At 45.7% G+C, this 21,206-nt stretch overlaps 1 protein-coding gene across 1 annotated transcript in view; it reads left to right on the plus strand.

The window, feature by feature from the left end:
- The window catches only part of LOC102981024 (TBC1 domain family member 14), a 93,711-nt gene that overhangs the window by 39,542 nt on the left and 32,963 nt on the right, over nt 1-21,206 (plus strand). Inside the window, exon 3 of the mRNA XM_024119512.3 lies at nt 19,589-19,707. Coding sequence (XP_023975280.1) covers nt 19,589-19,707 — 119 coding nt within the window. The remainder of the gene's footprint in view (nt 1-19,588; nt 19,708-21,206) is intronic.

The following is a 21,206-nucleotide window of genomic DNA, read 5'->3' on the forward strand; positions in this document are numbered from 1 at the left end:
TGGCTGTCATTACTTTTTGTTAATAAATTGGCCCATTAAGTGGACTGGGTGCTGTATGTGGTTTGCCCAGGGGCACAGCTGACTTCACTCTAACTGGGCCACATTCTCTTGGTTTGGACCTTCTTTTTTGGCTGCCATTTTTAAGGAAATGATGCAATGAAAGTATTGATACTTTCAGTTAAATTTTCAAATTTCATAAAAATTTTGAAATGCAAGTAATTTTCTGTCAGCTTGCATTATGATTTTTCCTAGGGGAAGCAAAAATGACCAAGAATAACTATGAGAATCACACTAAACCAGTGGTTCTCAAATTGTGGTCCCCTAGCTAACATCATCATCACCTGGGCATTTGTTAGAAACACAAGTTCTCAGGCCTCTCACCCCAGACACACTGAAACAAACTCTGGGGCTGGGGCACAACAAGTTGTGTCTTAACAAATGCCCCAGGCATTTGTTCTAACGCACACCAAAATTTAAGGACCACTGCCATGTGAGAAGGGAATGTTGGCTATTAGGAGGAAAACAGCCGTCTTTGCCCACAGCGGGTTAAATAAAGGGCCCAAGTATGCCATGTACACTTCTGGCAATTGCTGGTGGACTGGCGAAGCTCTTGAGAATAAAGCTGGGGAGAATGTATTTTGAAGATAGCTGCTTTCTGGTCTCCTGTCGTTGGGTTTGTATGGACCAGGGCTCTGGCCAGATTGGCACGGGTGGCGATGCTGTCTCAGAAGTACAGTCCTTTGTTTTGTGAACGAAGAGGAACCTTCTTTCTTGGATTCCATGGTCCTTTCACGTGTTCCACAAATTTGAGACACTGTGTGGATCAATCCTGGTTATTATAATGAAGGGCAAAGACTTATTCGGCCCCTGCCTTCACTGGAACTTACCAGGGGTCGGGGAAAGAAAGATTTGAACAAGTAACTCTACAGATAATTGTAGCTGTGATAAATGTTGCGAAGGAAAAGTAGAGTGCAGCCATCCTGAGACGCTTCTGTACCAGTGAGCACATTTCTCTGAGACTGGTTTTCAGGGGACCTCCAGTTGCTAGGTACAACGGTTATTTCCCTCAGCCCTTGTCCACTTCTCTGCTCCTTGGGAGGCTTTTTTACCGTGGCTTCCAGGTCACCACACCCTTCCTCCTTTTTCAGTTTCCTTTGCTGGGTGCCCTCAGCTTTCCAGCCCTCTGAACATTAGGGTGCCTCTCGAGCGCTTCTTCATCTGTGGGCGCCTCTGGGAGATCTCCACTGGACTCAGGCTGTAAATATCATGCCTACGCTGACCACCAGCCAGGCCCTCACCCCTGAACTCCAGATGTAGGCAGCCAGCTGCCTATTGGACAGCTCCACCTGGACGTCTGATAGACATTTCGTGGTTAACAAGCACCGAGCTAAACTCTGATTTTCTTTCTTTTTTTTTTTTTTTTTTTAAAAATATTTATTTATTTATGGCTGCGTTGGGTCTTTGGTGCTGCGCACGGGCTTTCTTTAGTTGCGGTGAACGGGGCCTAATCTTCGTTGTGGTGCGCGGGCTTCTCATCGTGGTGGCTTCTCTTGTTGCGGAGCACGGGCTCTAGGCATGAGGGCTTCAGCAGTTGCAGCACGTGGGCTCCGTAGTTGTGGCTCGCGGGCTGTAGAGTGCAGACTCGGTAGTTGTGGTGCACGGGCTTAGCTGCTCCGCAGCATGTGGGATCTTCCCTGACCAGGGCTCGAACCAGTGTCCTCTGCATTGGCAGGTGGATTCTAAACCACTGCGCCACCAGGGAAGTCCCAACTCTGATTTTCTTTTTCCACTCTGTCGGACCTGTTCTCTTTGCAGCTTTCCCCATTTTGGTAAATGACACCCTTAGCCTTCTTTTTCAGGTCTGAAACTTTAGAATTGCTCTTGACTTCTCTTTCTCATACCTCGCTTCCAGTCTGACAGGTGTTTTGTTTTTGTTTAGGCTCTGTGGGTGAATCCGATGTGCCGTAAGGTTTGAGAAGTAGTGACTTGCTGGGAAATTGTGAGCCTCTGCTCCAGTGAGGTCGTGTGGATGAAATCTTCTTAAAGAGGGGTTCCTGGTGTAGCCTTGGCAGGAGGTGGTTGTGGCTTTGTGGTCCGTTATTGGGAAGTGGGGAAGGGGTTCCCTTAGATAAATTAGTAATACTTCCTGGTTATATTCATGTGTAAAAGATGTATAAGATATTAACAAATTAAGAAAAAGGAAGGTGACTGTGATTTTCCCATCAGGAACCATGGAGGCCAGCAGGAAGTGATTTCAGCATTTTTAAAGTGCTGAAAGAAAAGAACTATCAACCCCAAGTTCTATATCCAGCAAAAATGCCCTTCAGGAATGAAAGTGAAATAAAGATCTTTTCAGATAAAGGAAAACTGAGAGAATTTGTTGCCAGCAGATCTTAAAAAAATTACTAAAGGAGGTCTTCCAGACAGTAGGGACATTATACTAGAAGGAAACTTGAAACATTAGGAAGGAAGAGGAACAGAAATGGTAAATGTCCAGATGAATACAGTAGACCATTGTTCTCTTAATGAGTTCTTTTAAATATGTTTGGTTTCAGCAAAAAGTACAATGTTGTAAGGGGTTTTCAGCACATGTGGATGTAATATGTATTACAAATAAAACACTAAGGAGGAGGGGATATGATGGTAAAGTTTCTACATTCCACTTGAAGTGCTAAAATATTGATTCTAATTAGATTGTGAAAAATATATATTGTAAATCTCAGATCAACCACTAAACTACACATAGAGAGAGTGAAAAACACAGTATGTTAAAATAGAATTCTCAAAAGTTCCAAGAACTGAAATCAAGATAGGAAAGAGGAAATAGAGGAAGGAAAAATAGAAAATAAATAAGATGGTAGGCCCAAATTGAAATATACCAGTAATTTACCTTAATGTAAATGGTGTGAGCATATACCAATTGGGTGTCCGAATGCTCAGTCCTGACAGATTGCTGTCTAAAAGAAATTCACTTCAAACGTAAAGCAGGCAGTTGAAATTAAAGGATGGAAAAAGATAACACTACCATGAAAACATTAGTCAAAATGAAGATGGGGTAGATACATTAGTATCAGAAAAAGTAGACTTCAGAGCAAAGAAAATTACCAGGGATAAGGTGAGATGTTACCAGTGAAGACATAATGCTATTAAATGAGTGTGTACCAAATAAAAGACCTGCAAAAATACATGGTACAAAACCCGACAGATGTGGAACAGGTAGACAAATCCATAGTTACAACTGAAGTGTCAGCACCCCCTTTGTAATTGATAGAACTATTGACAGAATTAGCCAGGACATAGAAGAGCCTACCGTCAATGAGCCAGGCTAACGGACATTTAGAGAACGCTCCACCCTCCAACAAGAGCACAACACACATTCTTTTCAAGCACACGTGGATGGTCACCAAGATAGACCGTAACCTGCGTTATAAAAGAAGCTAAATCGGAAAGGATTAAAATTACACAAAATACGTCCTCTAACCACAATGAAATTACACTAAAACAGTGACAGAAAGATAACAAGAACATCTCCCCAAACTTGGAAATGAAACAAGTAACATGCTTCTAAATATGTTTTGGAACAATAACGATGTCACAAGGAAAATGAGAAAATATTTTGAACTGAACAAAAACACAGTCTATCAAAATTTGTGGGATGCAGTGCCTAGAAGGAAATTTATAGCATTAAACCAGTCAGATTAGAAAAGAAAAAAGTTCTCCAATCTAATTTTCTACCTTAAGAAACTGTAGAAGGAGGATATAAACCCAAAGCAAGCAAAAGGAAGAAAATAATACACATAACAGAAATCACTGAAATTGAAAGCAGAAAAATTAATAGTCAGTGAAACCAAAAGCTGGTTCTTGGAAATTATCAACAAAATCAAATGCTAACAAAACTGACAAAAAGAGAGGAGAACCAAATTATCAGTAAGAGGAATGAGAAAAGGAGATACTACTATAGACCCTGAAGAAATTAAAAGGATAATAAGAGAAGGTTGTGAATAACTCCGTGTACGTAAGTTTGATAACTTAGATGAAATGGTCCATTTCCTTGAAAATCACAAATCACCAAAACTCACCCAGGATGCAATAGATAACCCAAGTTGTCCTGTAATTATTAATGAAATGGAAATTTTCGTTAAAAGCCTCCCCAAAAAGAAATCTCCAAGCCCAGAGGGGGTTTCATTGTTGAGTTCTCCTGCATATTTGAAGAAAAATAACACCAATTTCGAAGGGGAAGGAGTGACTCATAATATGAAGCCAGTATTACCCTGATACCAAAACCAGACAAGGACAGTACAAAAGAAGCACATTGGAGGCCAGTATCCCTTATGAAGACACACAGAGTCCTCAATACATTATCAGCAAATTGAATTCAGCAATACATTTAAATGTGGCATTTATCCAGGAATGCAAAGCTGGTTTATTATTTGAAAGTCAATCAGTGTAATCCACTATTTTAACAATCTTGGGCAGATCTCACGGGTATTATCTGACTGTAGGAATCCAGTCTCAAAAGGTTACATATGTGCTGTATGATTTCATTTGTATGATATGCTTGAAGAGATAAGGCAGCAGTGCCAGGAGTGGGTAACAAGGGAGAGCATGGACGAGGTTTTGGGGAGGATGGAACTGTCCTGTATCTTGATTGTGATGGCTGCAAGACGGCGTGTTTTAGTTTTATTTTTTATTGTTTTATTTTTTGTGGTACGTGGGCCTCTCACTGTTGTGGCCTCTCCCGCTGCGGAGCACAGGCTCCGGACGCACAGGCTCATTGGCCATGGCTCACGGGCCCAGCCGCTCCGCGGCATGTGGGGTCTTCCCGGACCGGGGCACGAACCCGTGTCCCCTGCATCGGCAGGCGGACTGTCAACCACTGTGCCACCAGGGAAGCCCAGACAGCGTGTTTTAACAGTCATAGAACTTACACACCAAAAAGCTAACTATATGTTAATTTAAAAAATAAAACTAACATGAATGAATGAATCAGTCAAGCAGTTAGGGTACTTTTGACCCAGCATTTCCACTTCTAGGAATTTATCTTACAGATGAGTTACTGCGTAGGTAAACTGATGGTTTTATAAGGGTATTGATTGTGAAAGATTGGAAGATTACAAAAAAGATTGATTAGAAAAGACCGGAAGCCATCTAAATGCCTGGCAGTAGGGAATTGGTTAAATTCCTAAATGCAATAAATACAGTGCATACCTTAAAAAAGCAAGCTGAATAACCATTAGTGTGCTCTGTATGCATGAGATACATGCATATGCTCGTAAGTGCGGATACTGTATCAGGAAGGCCCCCTAGGAAACTGATAATAATAGCATTGCTTTGGAGAGGCGAATGAACTGGGGGAGGAGGGAGACCTACTTTCACTGTTTACCCTTTTATACCTTTTGGATTTTATTTTGTGTGCATGTCTACTCTAAAAAAAGTTTTTAAAAAGTATGCAGAACGGTAGACCAAAAAGTGTTAAGGAATTTGGGCAAAGGACCACAAGACGAAACAAGAGCCTAATGGATACCCCAAACTACAGCTCACAAACCCCCATGTAACTCGTAGAGGCACACTACACATTTGACAGTGAGCTTCCTATGGTAGGGCAAAGAGGGAAACTTTACCCAGTGAGTGGTGATACAGAGTAGAAAGCTGAGCCTGTTCTGGAAATTTTGGCTTTTCAAGATAGTAGATGGCACGCTTGTACAGGATCGGGACCTTTCGGTTGAGGGTGAGTCTATCAGGAAATTACCTCATAAAGTGTCTAATTGCTATTAATTTTGGATTTTAGAGAGGCAGCAAGTTAATTACGTGTCAGGTTGCTACATGATGCCTTTCTGGAAGAGAAAGAAAAGGGGAAGAGAGAAGAAAGGGAAATGGCAGCATGGTCATAGTTTGAACTTTGTTTTTATTCTATGGATAGATTGTATCCTACTGTTGTCGTGGCAACAGTTAGTTGATCTGAGGAGTATAACTCTCTTACCTCCGATGCCTTTAATAATATAAACTGAAATTCTAGTGCATAGTGCTTCCTCAGGTTTGCTTATTTTTCCTAATGTGGACACCTCCCCGTCAGTCTGAGAGGGCAGCATTCAGAGCACACTTTCAGTCTTACTGCTTTGGCTCCCAGGAAGAGACAGGAGTTCAGAGAACAGGAAACGGACAGATCTTTACTGGGACCACTCACAGTGCTGGGATCAGAGGGGTCTCAGGCTTGGGAACGCGGGGGGCCTGGGAAGGACTCTGACTTCGGGGTCACAGAGCCGCTTGTCTGTGTCCTGATTCTGTCACTCTAGTCAGTTGTGTGACTTTAGGCCGCCGACTTGACTCTGCCTCTCTGACCTTTGGTCTCCTCCTCTGCAAAGATGGTGCCCGTCCTGCCCGTGCTGATGAAGGTTCAGTAGGATAAAGTGTGGGTGTCCCTGGAGCAGTGGTTGGTGCCCAGTGGGAGCTCAGTGAAGGTCAGTGGTTTCTCTCGTTCTGGTCTTACATCCTGGCTGCATCTTTACTCCTCTCAGTGGGTAAGAACAAAAACCTTGCTGTTGCTCAGCATGTTCAGTGTGTTTGGGAAATTGCAGTTGCCAAAGTCAGTCTTGGATTCCATCTGAAATGGCTTAAAAATTGGGTTTTTTTTCAGATTATAAAAAATAGTTCATGAAAAGATACCTGTAAAACACCCAAATGGAGGTGGGCAGAATCAAACGGGAAAGCCCTCTTCACCCGAGACTCACTCCACAGCCCCTTCCTGGTTGTAGTCTCTGACCGTTTCGTGCCCACCCTCCCAGGCCTTTCTCTGAAGCCAGATTACGTTTGCGTACGTTTCACTCACACGCATACGTTTGTGAGAGGGCTGTGCAGCTTCTCTCTGGTGTGTACGCGATCGGTTCTCAGGAGACCTGCCCGGCACCGACCTGGAAGGTGCTATGGCCGGGGCTACTCGGAGGGGACCGTGCGTGTTCTGAATCCACTTTCTGACTGACTCTGGGCTCAGGCAATAGTGTCTGCAGCTGGGTGGCCTGTTGAATAAGCTGAACCAGAAAAGTACGTTTCATGGAAGTAGCTGAATCGAGGCAGCTTCCCAGGAAGGCCTGGGGAGGTGGCCCTTGGGAGCTTCCAGATGCTTTTGCCCTTCCCTGAGCAATTTAATGTGTTGATATGAAAATATTGACAGCCAAAGAAAACTGCTTTTTTCACACTGATCTAATTCCCGATGGAAGGTTGAGATTTTAAAGTATTTGATAATCTCTAAACACTGTTGGATCAGCAGGGGAGACGCTTCTTGGGTTTTTTCCAGGCCCGGCTGGCTTGTCTTGGGCTGTGGTGTGTGGTGCAGGGCCCGGAGCACAGCTGGCCCTCCCGAGGAGGCGTCATCGGCAAGCGCCCGCGTAGACTTGGAGAAACCTCAGATTTGAGAAGAGCAAGGCTGTTAACCTTGCTTTCCTTTAAGTTTCCTCTGAACTCCCCTTTAAGTTGCTTGTCTGAGTTGGACTCAGAATATTATACTTAACATCTTGTCGGCGTGTGGAAGCACTTTGGGTGGAGTCTTCTCTTTGGTGCTGGAAACTCCGTGGTATCCCGAATTAATAGGCAAGTGTTGCATTTGTTCCTTGATCTTATGCCTGTGTCTGGTAGTTAACAAGGCCTTAGGGCCACGAAGGGAACACTATTTTGGGATCCTAGTTCAGAGGCAGTGCATCAGGGCAGTTGATAGGAAGAGGCTCTGGAGCCAGACTGCCCGGGTTTAAATCCCGCCCTGCATCTGACCAGCTGTATACTTAACTGGGGAAGTTACTCAGCGCCTTAGTTGCTGCATCTAGGGAAAAGAGGGGGGTAGGGGAGATGATGCTAATAGTACCTATATTCGTTTCCTGTTGCTCCTGTAATAAATTACCACAAAGTTGGTGGCTTAAATCAAGTCAGATTTATCCTCCTGTAGTTTGGGGGTCAGAAGTCTGAAATGAGTCTTCCAGATTAAAATCAAAGTGTTGGCAGGGCTGGTCTTTTTAGAAGCTCCAGGAGAGAATCTGTTCTTTCTTTTCCAGATTCTATAAGCTGCTGGCATTCCTTGGCTTGTGGCCAAGGAATTTCTGTTCCCATCAACACACTGCCTTCCCCTTCTATAGTCACATCTCCCTCTGCCTCCATCTTTTTTTTTTTTTTTTTTAAATAAATTTATTTATTTATTTTTGGCTGTGCTGGGTCATTGTTACTGCTCATGGGCTTCCTTGAGTTGCAGCGAGCGGGGGCTGCTCTTCGTTGCGGTGCGCAGGCTTCTCGTCATGGTGGCTTCTCTTGCTGCGGAGCACGGGCTCTAGGCGCGCGGGCTGGCCAAGGAATTTCTGTTCCCATCAACACACTCCCTTCCCCTTCTATAGTCACATCTCCCTCTGCCTCCATCTTTTTTTTTTTTTTTTTAATAAATTTATTTATTTATTTTTGGCTGTGCTGGGTCATTGTTACTGCTCATGGGCTTCCTTGAGTTGCAGCGAGCGGGGGCTGCTCTTCGTTGCGGTGCGCAGGCTTCTCGTCATGGTGGCTTCTCTTGCTGCGGAGCACGGGCTCTAGGCGCGCGGGCTTCAGCAGTTGTGGCGCGTGGGCTTCAGTAGTTGTGGCTCGCGGGCTCTAGAGCACAGGCTCAGTAGTTGTGGCGCACGGGCTTAGTTGCTCCGCGGCACGTGGTATCTTCCCGGACCAGGGCTCGAACCTGTGTCCCCTGCATTGGCAGGCGGATTCTTAACCACTGCGCCTCCAGGGAAGTCCCTGCTTCCATCTTTTAAGGACACTTGTGGTTATTTTGGGCCCACCCAGATAATTGAGGATAATCTCTCCATCTCAAGGTCCATAACGTTAACCCCATCTGCAAAGTCCCTTGTGCCATGTAAGGTAACAGTCACAGGTCCCAGGGATTAAGACATGGGCATGTTTGGGGGCTGTCACTCAGGCTAGCACAGTACTTACCTCATGGGATTGTCAGGGTTGAATGAGACTCATCGGGTCCTAGCTCAGATGTTCCCTCCTAGGTGGTGTCTTCTAAGACGTTTTCCCTGACCACCCTGTCTGGAGAACCACCCACCGTCGCCCCATCAGTTGTCACTCTGTCACAGAACTCTCAGGTATTTTCTGCACAGCCCATGAAACCTAGGACCAGACCTTGTTTGGTTCTCACTTTATCTCCAAGGCCCAGAATAGTACCTAGCTTTAGTGAATGGTTAATACAGGTTGTTAAATGGATGAATGTCAAAATTTCAAAACATACCACTTTGTAGACGTTCTTCTTATCTCTATGACAACAGAGACATTTCCGCATATCATTAAATGTTCTTCCATGATCTTGTTTTTACTCACTAAGTAATGGCCTTTGTGTAGCTGTATCATGGTTCACTTAACCAGTCTCCCAGGTTGAAGTCGTTCCTTCAGTGACCTTTTGATCCTGTGAAACCTGGTGGTCTAGCAAGGTTGAGTTTGTCAGCCTGTCCTTAGGTTGCTGCGTCAAACAAATCATCCAGTCTTACCTCCTTGATCTCAAAGGATAGAGACAACAATGTTGTAGGTTAATCAAATAAGCAAGTAAATCCAGTGTGCTGGTGGAGATACAGGAAGCCGGGGGATGAGCGCTGGTTAACGCAAAAACTTCAGGAGGAAGAATTCTTTTCAGGTGGATTCAGATAGAAGTCACATCTACTGCCAGATTGAGATAGAGAAAAAGGCTCTGTTAACGTCTTATTTTTGCTTTAAGTTTCAAAATTTAGTAAAAGTCAACCTGTCATCACATGGTATAATAGTTAAACCTTTATGAATGGTACCCAGTTCCTAAATATGTGATAGAAACTGTTGGTAAAGTAACCTGCAGGTTACAGCCTGTCAAAGGAGATAAGCAGTGTGCTTTGGAAGCACATCTTAATGTGTATTTAACACATGCTTAATGCGTCTGTCTCATATTTAAATTTAGTGAGCCTGTGGGCCCCGGTTGGCTGATGTCTACAGTATGCGTGGCCCTAGGTGTTGGTAGGAGGCGTGGAGGGGCTGAGAACCCACGCCTCGCTGTGAGAAGGACGCTAGCTCTCTTCCAGTTGCAGAAATTATTTCTGGAAAGTCACCAGTAACTCCTCAGGCCGGGTCAGCTGCCTCCTGGGGCCCCTGGAGCCCTCAGATTTCTCTCAGTCATAGGACCGAGCACCCGTATAGTGTGGTAATTGTCTGTTTGCCGGTCTGCGAGGGACTCGAGGGCAGGGACCCTGTTCCTCTTTATTCTTAAGGCCAAGCACCGTAAGTGCTTATTGGACGGGTGCAGTGAAGGATGGAACCGGGACGCTGAGCATCTCCTCTGTGCCGTGTGCTTTGTTAGCAGTCAGTGGGGAGAAGACCACAGCAAGGCCCCGCCCTCAGAGGTGTCACAGTCTCTTGAGGGAAATAGATGTTAATCAGAGAGTCATGTAATTACAAGTTGTGATTAAGTGCTATGAGAAAACAGAACCTGACGCTAGGAGAGAGAGGAACCAGGGCCTTGCTGTAGTTTACACGGTAGGGCAGGAAGTGTTTCTGTGGGGTGTGTGTTTAAGATGAGGTCTAAAGGGTTGGTCATTAGCCGTTTTTACTGGTTTATTCCCCTTGTGAAGAAAAATTTCAAACCTGGAGAAGGGTTCAAGGAATAATTTAATGATGAACAGCCATATATGCTCCACTTAGATTGAACAGTTGTTGACATTTTGCCATATTCATTTATTGTGCCTCTTTCTAGTTTTAAAAAAATGGAATCATTTGAAAGTAAGTTGCAGATATCATGACATCTTATCCATAAATACATCAGCATTCATTCAGCTCTCTACACAACCATGAAGGTGTTATCAGGCTTAAGAAAATTATCAGTTAATTTCCATAATAGCAGCTTACCATGACCATGTTCAGACCATGTTCGTGACCAGATCACGTTCTGCTTTCTCTAGTTACACCAAACTGTTCTTTATGAACCAGCCTCCAATCAGGTTTGTGTATTGCCTTTAGTTATTTGTCACTTTATTCTCTTAATAGAAAAGTTACTCTACCATTCTGTCATGACATTTACCTTTTTTTTTTTTTTGAATGATCATGGGTTAAAGGTTCATTTAACACATTGAGGAGATGCATTAAATCAGTTAAATGAACCAGTAAGATGGTAAAATTGATTGCAAAGGCATTTGAGGAACTAGGTATTTATAGACATAAAACCAAAAAAGTTAGAATAAGATTGCTACATTAGATTTAAGAAAACATCATCTTCAGAGTTATCTATTCTATTGGACATAAATCCACAAGTTAATATGTCACTTCACAGTGTCTGGGCTCTAATAGAGTAGTAAGTAGCACAGGCACATTCTCCTAGAGAATTAAATAAACCTCAGGCAGGCATATTAAAAACGCCCAGGTATAAATGGAAAAAGGCACCTCTCCCCCATGCTTTTGTCTTATTTCCAAATTTTGAATAATTTTTTTAAAACAAGGCTTTCCCTAATCATTCCAGCCAGAATCAGCCTCTCCAGTTTTATCCTCCTGTCACTTTTAAAAAATGGCTTTATTGTGGTATAATTTTTATACCATAAAATTCACTCATTGTACATGTTCATGACTTTTAATAAACTTATGCAGCTATGCAACTGTCACTGCAATCCGGTTTTAGAATATTTTCACCCCTTGACAAAGTCCCCTCACGCCTGTTTGCAGTGGGTCTCCGCTTCCGCCTCCAGCTCCAAGCAAACGTCAATTTGCTTTCTCTCTAGAGAAAGAAATTTCATATAAATGGAATCATGCACATTACCTTTTGTCTGGCATCTTTTCACTAAGCACAGTGTCCCTGAGGCTCACCCATGTGGTGTCCTTGTGGTAGCGTGTATCGGCCCTTTTCATCGTTGCTGTTTATCCATTCCTCACTTAATGGGTTTTTGGAATTTTTTTTGGTGTTGGGCTCTTATGAATAATGCTGCTGTGAACATTTGCATGCAAGTCTTTTTGTGGATGTATTTTTTATTTCTCTTGGGTAGGTTCCTAGGAGTGTGGTAGGTGTACATTGAACTATGTAGGAAACTGCCAGATTGTTTTCGAAAATGGCTGCAACTACCAGTGACTTACGAAAATTCCAGATTCTCCACATTCTCGCCATCACTTGTCATTGTCTGTCTTCTCAATTATAGTTTGATGGACATTGCAGGCTCCTTCAGAGTGAAGAAGTTTCTGGTGGCAACTTGGTAATGCTATTATCCAGAAAATCAGCTGCGGAAAGCGTGGTACCATGGTCTGGGGACTTGTGAGTTTCCTTCCGGAAGGAGAGTCTGTGTTGTCTCAGACCCAGTTTGTTCAGCACTTGGACATTGGACCCATGGGCTGACCAGAAATAATTTTGACCTTATGCAGATTTTAAAGACTTAAGACATTGAGGTATGATCTCCAAACAGTGGAATGCTGTCATCCGAAGTGTACTATTCAGTTTTGATGAATGCTTATCAAGATAATACTTCTGTCACCCCCCTGGGGATACGTTCTGCCCCTTCCCAGTCAATCCCCCAGAAGCAATCACTCGTCAGATTTCCATCATTATGTGTTTCTGTGTGCACCCTGACGCTTTGATGGAACTGATCTTACTGTGGAAAACATTTGAACCGCAGTAGAGTATAAAGAAGAGAATAAAATGGCTCATAATCACTCCACTACCCAGAGGTTACTAGTGTTACTATTTTTACGTAGTTCCTTCTGGTAATGTACATGTGTCATTTTAAAAAAATCGCACAAAGCAGAGCTTTGGCGAACGTTGTTTGGTTGTTTGGCGTGTCACCGCTTCCTTTTTGGAGTGTACGTTTTCCAGCGTGGTATTTGTGGGCTGAGGACGCAGCCTAACTCGCTTAGCGCGAGCATTTAGGCCCGGTTTGTACCGCGGGCGGACATCCCGCGTCTGGACTCCCCGCCTGCGTGGGCACGCCCGGTGTCTGGAGGGCGCCGCGCGACCTACCCCTCGTGGGCGGCCAGAGGAGGGACCCCCGCGGGACTTGGGGGGCCCGGGTCCTCCCCTAGCCCCGCCCGGCGCCCAGGGTCCCGGCGAGCCAGGCCTGACGCGCCGAAACCGAGCCGCGGATCGGCTGCGCGGCATCTGCGCGCGATTGAGCGGCCTGCCGCCCCCGCCCGGCCGCCGGAGCCGCCGCCCGAGGTCCCGCCGCGGAGCCCCGCTTGCTCGCTCGTTCGCCCGCTCGCTCGGGCATGGAGCCGCCGGCCGCGCGCCTCTGAGCCCCGCGGCGTTCATGGTGAGTGGGGCCGGGGCCCCGCCCCCGCCCGCACCCCTCCGGGGGTCTGTCCGCCCGTCACTGGCCGGAGGCCCCAGCGTGGGTGCGCCCGTGTGCATGTGTGTGTGTTACACGCATCTGTTCCAACGAGCTGAAGCTTGCATGTGGCCGCGGTGATGCGCCTTCCTCCCCCGTGCCATTCTTTGTCTGTGATTCCATGTAATTTCCTCACAGGGCTGAGTTTTAATGGGTACAGTGGGGGACTGTAAGAGAGAGAGCCAGTGCTTCCTAATTCTTACCACCCAGAGGGGGATAGCACCCTGTGTTCAGACTGAGGTCAGGCCAGGCCAGGCACCCCTCTTAGAGGCCTGAATGGCATTTTCATTGCCCGTGACCCTGGGGTCAAGAAGCCTCTGTACGGAGCTCAGGCTGTACCCCGTTTGCTCAGGGTCCGAGTAAGGTGGTCAGATCGCAGCAGTAGCCAAGGTTGTTAAAACCCGCAGTTCAGTTTTAACACATTTCATTCACTAGTCCACAGATGAACTTCTGTGTTCTACATGTTTTGTAAGTAACATGACAATTAGAAAGGCCTCCTGAGGGTTGCTGTCCCAAATGCCAACATTTCTGGTAACCTAGAGGATGCTTTCTGGGAAAAAAACTGTGGTAAGGAGAGAAAAGAGTTGAAGTATGAGGAGCCCTTCAGAGGATTCCGGAGGGTCCTTCTTGCTGTGAGGTCAGCCTCATTGGTCACCAGGACTGTCGTTTTGGAAGCCCCAGCATTTGTAAGACCTGTTCAGGCCACTATTACTCGCTAAAAATGGCAAAATAGAACAGATCTCGTCCCAGATTGTGAGACAACACCCCTCACCCCCCAAAAGTTGCTTGTTATAAATGGCAAAGTGTGAAGCCAGCTGCAGTGTTCTGGGCTCTTTACTTTCATCTACTCTTCACCACAACCTTATTAAGCACCGCTCTTAGCGGGAAATGTTGTGAAAAGTAATTTTGTAGCAAAATAATGACAGTAATACTCCCTGTCATTTTGGGGCACCTGCTATGGCCATGTGTCTTAATGAGACACAAGTCTCACACATGTGAGAATGTTAATTCATTCTCATTTAATAGGTGGGGAAGCAGGCCTGGAGGGGTGAAGGAACATGCCCAAGGTCATGCTGCTGGTGGTGATGATCTGGAGGTGATGGTTCAGACCCAGGCCTGCCACCAGTTCCCAGTGCTTCCCCTACAGGGTCCTCAGCCGGTTCCCACAGGGTTGCTGTGCTGTCTGTCCCTCACGTTGGTTCACGTCAGTCTGTTAATAGGTGCCACGTGGTGACCTGCTATGCTTTATTCCAGACATACCTCTAAAACCCCATGGTTATTTTAAAAGGCTAATCTTGATGCTGTAACCAGTTGAGTCCAAGGCTTAAGCACAGGTTTTAACTGATGACCCTCGCTCCTTGTAGCTAACATAGATTTTCAGGAAGTCAGGGGGCTTCTGTTACCACATTTGGGCGTAATTGGCTGTCTTTTACAGCACTCTTCCAGTTCTGTAAGTAGCAGTGACACCCCTCTTGTCATCCTACCAGGAAAACTTTCTTTTCACTGTTTGAGAATCTTGATCTTTTCCTCTTACACAAATGTCTGTCGAGGTAGACTTTTTTTTCTTTTCTTCTTCAACTGGCAGATTATACACTTTATTTAGGAGTCTAATGCCCTGTCCTTATCTCCAGCACTGTTCAGATCACGCACGTGATGTAGACCTTGCCATTGGATGTATCTCATGGGCTCATCACACCTCACACTGTTTACTTTCTGGCTCTACACCCAGTCTAGCTCTTCCTTTCTCTCGTGCGCGCTCGGTCTTGGCTTGTCCCATCAGCTCTGGGCAGCTTGTTGTTGAGACCATGAAGTCTAGAGCAGAACTTTGACTCGGCGTCGTTCCCCGCGTGAAGCGTTCACGCTCACCCACAGAGAAGCCTGTTCTCCGTCATCTCCTGGCTGCTGCTTGTGCTGTCGGGATGCGCCTCCTTCCCGGCTTCCAGCCCAGCTCTCCCCTGTCCTCTGTCCACTGAGATCGTATCCTTTGTGAGCTGTTTTCTTTGATCCTCTCCAGCCATAGGTGTCCTGTCCTTGGGGCTCCCACGTTTTTTATCGTCTGCTCTGGCTTCATAGCCTCTGCTGGCATCGTACTGCCCCTGCTAGAGTGAGGGAGCCCTTCAAGGTAGGGTCTGCCGGTCTCCTGAAGTGCCAGGCCCCATGCGGCCCCTTCACAAATGAGCGCCTGGCCCCTGTGTGGAGTCGAGGCTCTGCTCAGCTGCCCTGGCTTACTGCTTTTTTCCTGAACCTTTGCTGCACTATCAGACCACACCCCGCACTTCGTCCCCAGTTGGGTGCAGTAGGCTTTGTTTGCTGCTGTCTCTCTTGCGTTGGTCTTACCTTCCCAGCAGGATACAAGGCATACCACTCTGGGCGGGGACTGTGACCTCTGCTAAATTAGTGACTTGTAAACTTTTTGTTCTGACACAACACCCCACCCCCATCCCCGGGTTAGAAAATTTAGGTTGAGACTCAGTTCTCTCATGAAGGCATAGCTATAAGTAGGTATAGAACTGAAACAAACTGTCCTTACTATGTGCACTCTGTATTTTTGTATTGTTTGATTTAAAAAAAAACACTGTCGTGACGAGTAAAACTGATTTCCCACTAGAACTTTGCAGAGCCCTGTTCTAAATTCCCTCTAGGGTCACGCAGGGTGTTGGAATCTGTAGCGGTTCCTTGAATGGATGGTTTATACTGATTAGCCTGCAGGACTTCTGCTGAGCACAGCAATGAATGGCATCGTTACTTGGTTGAAGCCAAGAGACTTCAACTTGACCCCCTAAGGGCCCCAAGAGGAGAAGAGACCTTGGAACGATGAGTTGCCCCGAGGCTGGGCCGACGCCACCGTTTGCTCACGGAAAGGGCTCGTGCTGCATGGCAGCCGTTGAATGTGTGTCTCGTGATCTCGTCATCACAGGAGTCTTCACGGTTGCTACCGTTTTATAGCCGAGAGAGAAGCAAGATGATTTGCCCCAGATCAGAGCCAGGACTTAGAACTCAGTCTTTTCGCTTCCAAAGCCCCAGCTCTGGCCATACCACATGCTGACCTCAGTGTCGATAACTCACAGCCGAAAGTTGTTTGTCCTGAGAGTGAATCGTCCTCTTTCTTGTTCCTGAAGTTGGTTTGTCTGGCTTGGAAGATGAGCTTACTGTCGACCCCTCTAGGTAGCAGTGTGAGAACTACATTTGGAGTAGGATCTGTTAAGGATTTCCAAAGCCATTCGTATTCTGAAATGCCATTTAGAATTTTGAAAAGGCTTTCCCTGGGATTTCAAGTATGGACAGGCCAGGCCTCCTTTTTCTTTAATCATGCAGGGCTCTATGTGATTAAAACATCAGTATTTGCCTTGCATCTGCACTTAATTCACTATTACAGGTTTGTGTCATAGTTGAAAGCTTTATTTAGACTGAATATAAATGATTAAACTGGATCATGCATTCTAGCGAGTGGCAGTCTGCGGTGAGCAGTGCGCGGGCAGAGCCAGGGTGCTTGGCTCTGGTCCAGCTCCTCCAGCCCCAGCCCGGCCTCCACCTTATGCCAGCTCCAGCTCCTCTCTAGGGGTTGTGGGGGGCTAGTGTGAAGGGGAAGTTGAGCCAATTCCGTGTGTGTAAAGCCCTTGGAAAGTGCTTGGCCCGTTGCGACTGGGCTGCTTGTTACCGTTTGTGATGGAGCCTCCGAGCTCTAACTGAAGAGACTGATTTTTTTTTTTTTTTTTTTTTTTTTTTTTTGTGGTATGCGGGCCTCCCTCTGCTGCGGCCTCTCCCGTTGCGGGGCACAGGCTCCGGACGCGCAGGCCCAGCGGCCGTGGCTCACGGGCCCAGCCGCTCCGCGGCATGTGGGATCTTCCCAGACCGGGGCGCGAACCCGGTTCCCCTGCATCGGCAGGCGGACGCGCAACCACTGCGCCACCAGGGAAGCCAGAGACTGATTTTTTTAAAATCACAAATCAAGGCATTTACAACGCGTCTTCATATCTGTGCTCTTTGCAGACTTTGCAGGGCTCCTTGACTGTTGTTTGGCCCTAGCGCATTTTTTTCTGCCTTGTACAGTTTCGAGCCCGAGGAGAAAAAAGGTCATGGCAGACAGCAGCCAGGGCCAGCCTTTATGGAGCACTTCCTCTGCACCGAGAGGCTTGTGCTGACCGCTTCACAAGCCTCTCCCCACTCCTTAGACAGTCCTCTCTGCTAGGTGCTGTTTCCCTTTTTGCAGATGTGGAAATGAGGTGCAAGGATTCTAAGCTGTGCTTTGCCGGGGCTCGCAGCTGGTTCCCGGTGGATCTGAATTTGCTCCCAGGCCTGTCTGGCCCCAAAGACCACGCTCAACTCGAGTAGGAGCCGGCCTTTTCCCTCCAGAACTGCACGCCCGTTTGTTGAGTATATCCACAGGAGAGGTTGGGCCTGCGCAGAGTGGCCGAGTAGGGAGTCCTGCAGGCCCAGCTCCTTGCTGGCTATGGACTTGGGGGCAAGTCACTTGCCTCTGGACCTCAGTGGCCCTACCTGTAAAATGCGGTGACACTTGCCATAGAGATCGTTATGGAGATAAAGTTAAACTATGTGTGTAAAGCACACAAGGCAAGTGGAAGTGGGCATCCACATGCTGGGGCATCTGACTTTGGGGCTCAGCATCTTTGGCCTTGGCGTATAGCTCACTAGACCAGCATCAGAAAACAAGTAGCACCTTACAGGGTGTTCGCTAACAATTCTTGTTAATGTGCAGCGTGCCTCAGGATCTTTCTCAGCACACAACTTTTGGTAGCTTTCCTATAAAATATAAGATTTTACATTGGGTGCTACATATGATACTTCTGATGGCTGTTTAGTACCATGTGAAGTTGCAGCTGAGTGCTTGGCCCGTGGAGGTGCTCAGACGTTTGAATGGATGAAAAAGTGAGTCCATTTTCTCAGCTTTGGGTGAGTGGAGGTCGTTTTAGATTTTAATGGAGCCATTTTACACCGGGGTAGACAATGTTAAGACATGAACCTTGTACATCCAGATGTACAGAAACTGCCCCACCCACCTGCTTCTTGGTGCACACCCTTCTCATAGCCTGTGGGTTTTGAGGAAAAAATTTTTTCTTTTAACTTTTTAGAAGCCTGCATAGGCTTTTCTGGCTGAGAGAATAATTGCTTTTTGCCAAATAATTTTACCAGTAACACCCCACTTGACAACTAGTGTTAATAAAATTCATTTATCAATTCATCACTTTCCACTCCTGATACTGCTTCTATCGTTAAATCTTAGTTTAAACTACGCGGTTGTTTGTCCTGTCTGCCCAGTTAGGTTGCCTTCCCTTAAGGGAGGGTCCTGAGAGCCTTGTCTATAATAGGCAACAAGAAAATACTGGTTTTTTATTTTTGCAGAGGGCTAAGGGTACACATGCACAGGCACACATACACACACACAGTCTCAGAAACTGGACTCTGGTACAAATTACTTGGCTCTCCTGAACTCTGCTGGTTGGGTGTTTGGAATGTGGGTCACCAGGTGTGACTAAGGTTTTGTGGTTGCAGTTCATAGGACGAATTAGTGACCTGGAAGTGTGGAGGCCGCTCGTAGATTTCCAGGGCATGGCACAATTATTCGTGTAACAGCTTGCAGTGATGGCTTCACACAAAGATGTTAAAGAATTTCTTTTTTGACGTTTCTGCTTTAAGAAAATGAAATAGCTTCTTTAATCATCTTTAAGCAAAAGATTTTTAATTTTTAAGCCCGTCCTCATTTCAGGAAAGGTTTGAAAGACAAACAAAAATAGATAAAATGCTGTGGGGTAAAAGGAAATGCATTAGAAATTTAGGGTGGGAGTGGGAGATGAAGCCAGGGGTGGGGGTCAGATGAATACTAGAATTGGCTATCACTCTAACTCTGAGCTTCCCTGTGACCACTGCAATAATCAGTTCAAATTTACGGCGTCCAGAAGACAGAATACACACCTCTTACCCAGAAGAAGCCTAGGAGACCTGAGTCGATGTTTGCGGGCCCTTAGAGGAGCAGCTGGGGTGATGAGATCCTTAGTGACTTCCCTACCAGTATGGGAAGCCCACAGTCCCCATAAAGTGATGGCCTGAACTGCAGAGCTGAACCCCTTTCATGGGCAGCTTTTCCCTTCTAAAGAGCAAGAAATATTTTCAGTGCATCTTCCTCAAAATCGACTTCAAGGACTTCATAAGAAAACACCTTTCTTACTTTGAAAACGGCTTTGTAATATCAGAATTGGCCGGGCCTGGAGTTATCCCTGGTTTCTTTGTCCTAGGAATATGAAGACAAGGCTGGACGACCTAGCAGGCCACCCTCTCCAAAGCAGAATGTGAGGAAGCATCTTGACTTTGAGCCTCTTTCCACCACCGCACTCATCCTGGAAGACAGACCAGCGTGAGTCTGAAGAAGAGTCTGTGGAGAGTTTGTTTTCAGGGATAAGTACATTTGCTAGTCACCTTTTCATTAGAAAAGGGGAAGAAAAATTAGCACGTCACTTACTAAAAATGCGGGGCCCCTCTTCATTCCCTCTACTAATGTGTATTCTATATGATAGCATGACTAATTTGGAACGCTTTCATTTAACATAGAAGTTTTGATCAGGATTTTCCATTCAGGTGATTTTTTACTTTAATTTAGCATTTCCAAATGCTTAAATAGCTATTATTAATTATAGACTGGCTTGTAACGGTAAGAAACACCAGGAAGTATCCTCTAAAGTGGGTGTTTTGGAGGCACCCCAGTATTGTAGAACAATTCCTGGACTCGCCTACTGGTTCTTTGGGATCTGCAGAAAACAGGCTTGGTGATCCCAGCAAGTTCCCTTCCCTTCTGGGCCTCTGGTTTCCATCCATCTGATGAGGAGAGATGGGTTTTGATGACGGGCTTGTAGATCGTGTTTGGAGACCTTAGTAAGGGAAAGGGATTGCTCCATCGTACCAGGCCAGGACATAGCTTATCTCTATTTGAGCATCGAGTTTCCATAGAACACTGTATTTGAATAGAAAGATTCCACAGCTTTTAAGAAAAAGAGAGAGAGATTGTAAAACATTGGGCTAGAATCCCTAAGGTCCCTGCCAACCCTGACATTTAAAATTGATGAAGTCTGCAGAAGAAATGTGTCTTCTGATGTTAATTTTTGGTCCTTGGAAATTGTGGATGATGTGTGGGTAGATGGGGAGAGAAACCCTGAAATGGAGGATTCAGAAGGTAGGTAGAGATTATTGGTAAAAGCCACCACACTGTGAGGGTCAGTCCTTGTAACGCTGTCTAAAACATGAGCTGTGGGAAATCGTGCCCTGTTCTCCTGCAGCAAAAACACTGTGATAGGCACGGACAGCCAGACGTTGCTGCCCTCCCAGTTTTCAAGGGCCAGCAAATTCACCAGCACGTTTCTGAAAGAGAACATGCGTTTTATTTTTTTAACCAGGATTCAGAGTGGTATACCGTATTTAGTTGTTTAGAACTATTGTATGAATCTGTGTGTGTGTGTGTGTGTGTGTGAGTGTGTATAAATGAGATGAACCACATAGCTAGTATGAAACTTACACACTTAAAAAAACTGGCCAGGGGATATATTCATACATAGATGTGTCAATAATATATGCCATTAGGGTGCTCTGCGTCAAGGGTAACTGTTGACGATTGTAGTATTCGTGCAGTGTGGTCAAATCAAAGTTTCTTTGGAGACTGGGGTGGAAAAAAAAACACCCAGAGATTGAGTGTTTGTCTCTATTGGAGTTATGGTTAATTGCTATTTTCTTTTTTGTGCTAATCTTTAGACTTCAAGTTTTTAAAAATGGGCTTATTTTAATACTTTCGGAAAAAAATACTTTTTAGTTTATGAAAGAGCTGCGTCTTTATCACCTAACCAATGTGGTTTTGGTCTTTGAGCT

This window comes from Physeter macrocephalus, chromosome 7 (assembly GCF_002837175.3).
Source record: "Physeter macrocephalus isolate SW-GA chromosome 7, ASM283717v5, whole genome shotgun sequence".
NCBI classification, from domain to species: Eukaryota; Metazoa; Chordata; class Mammalia; order Artiodactyla; family Physeteridae; genus Physeter; species Physeter macrocephalus.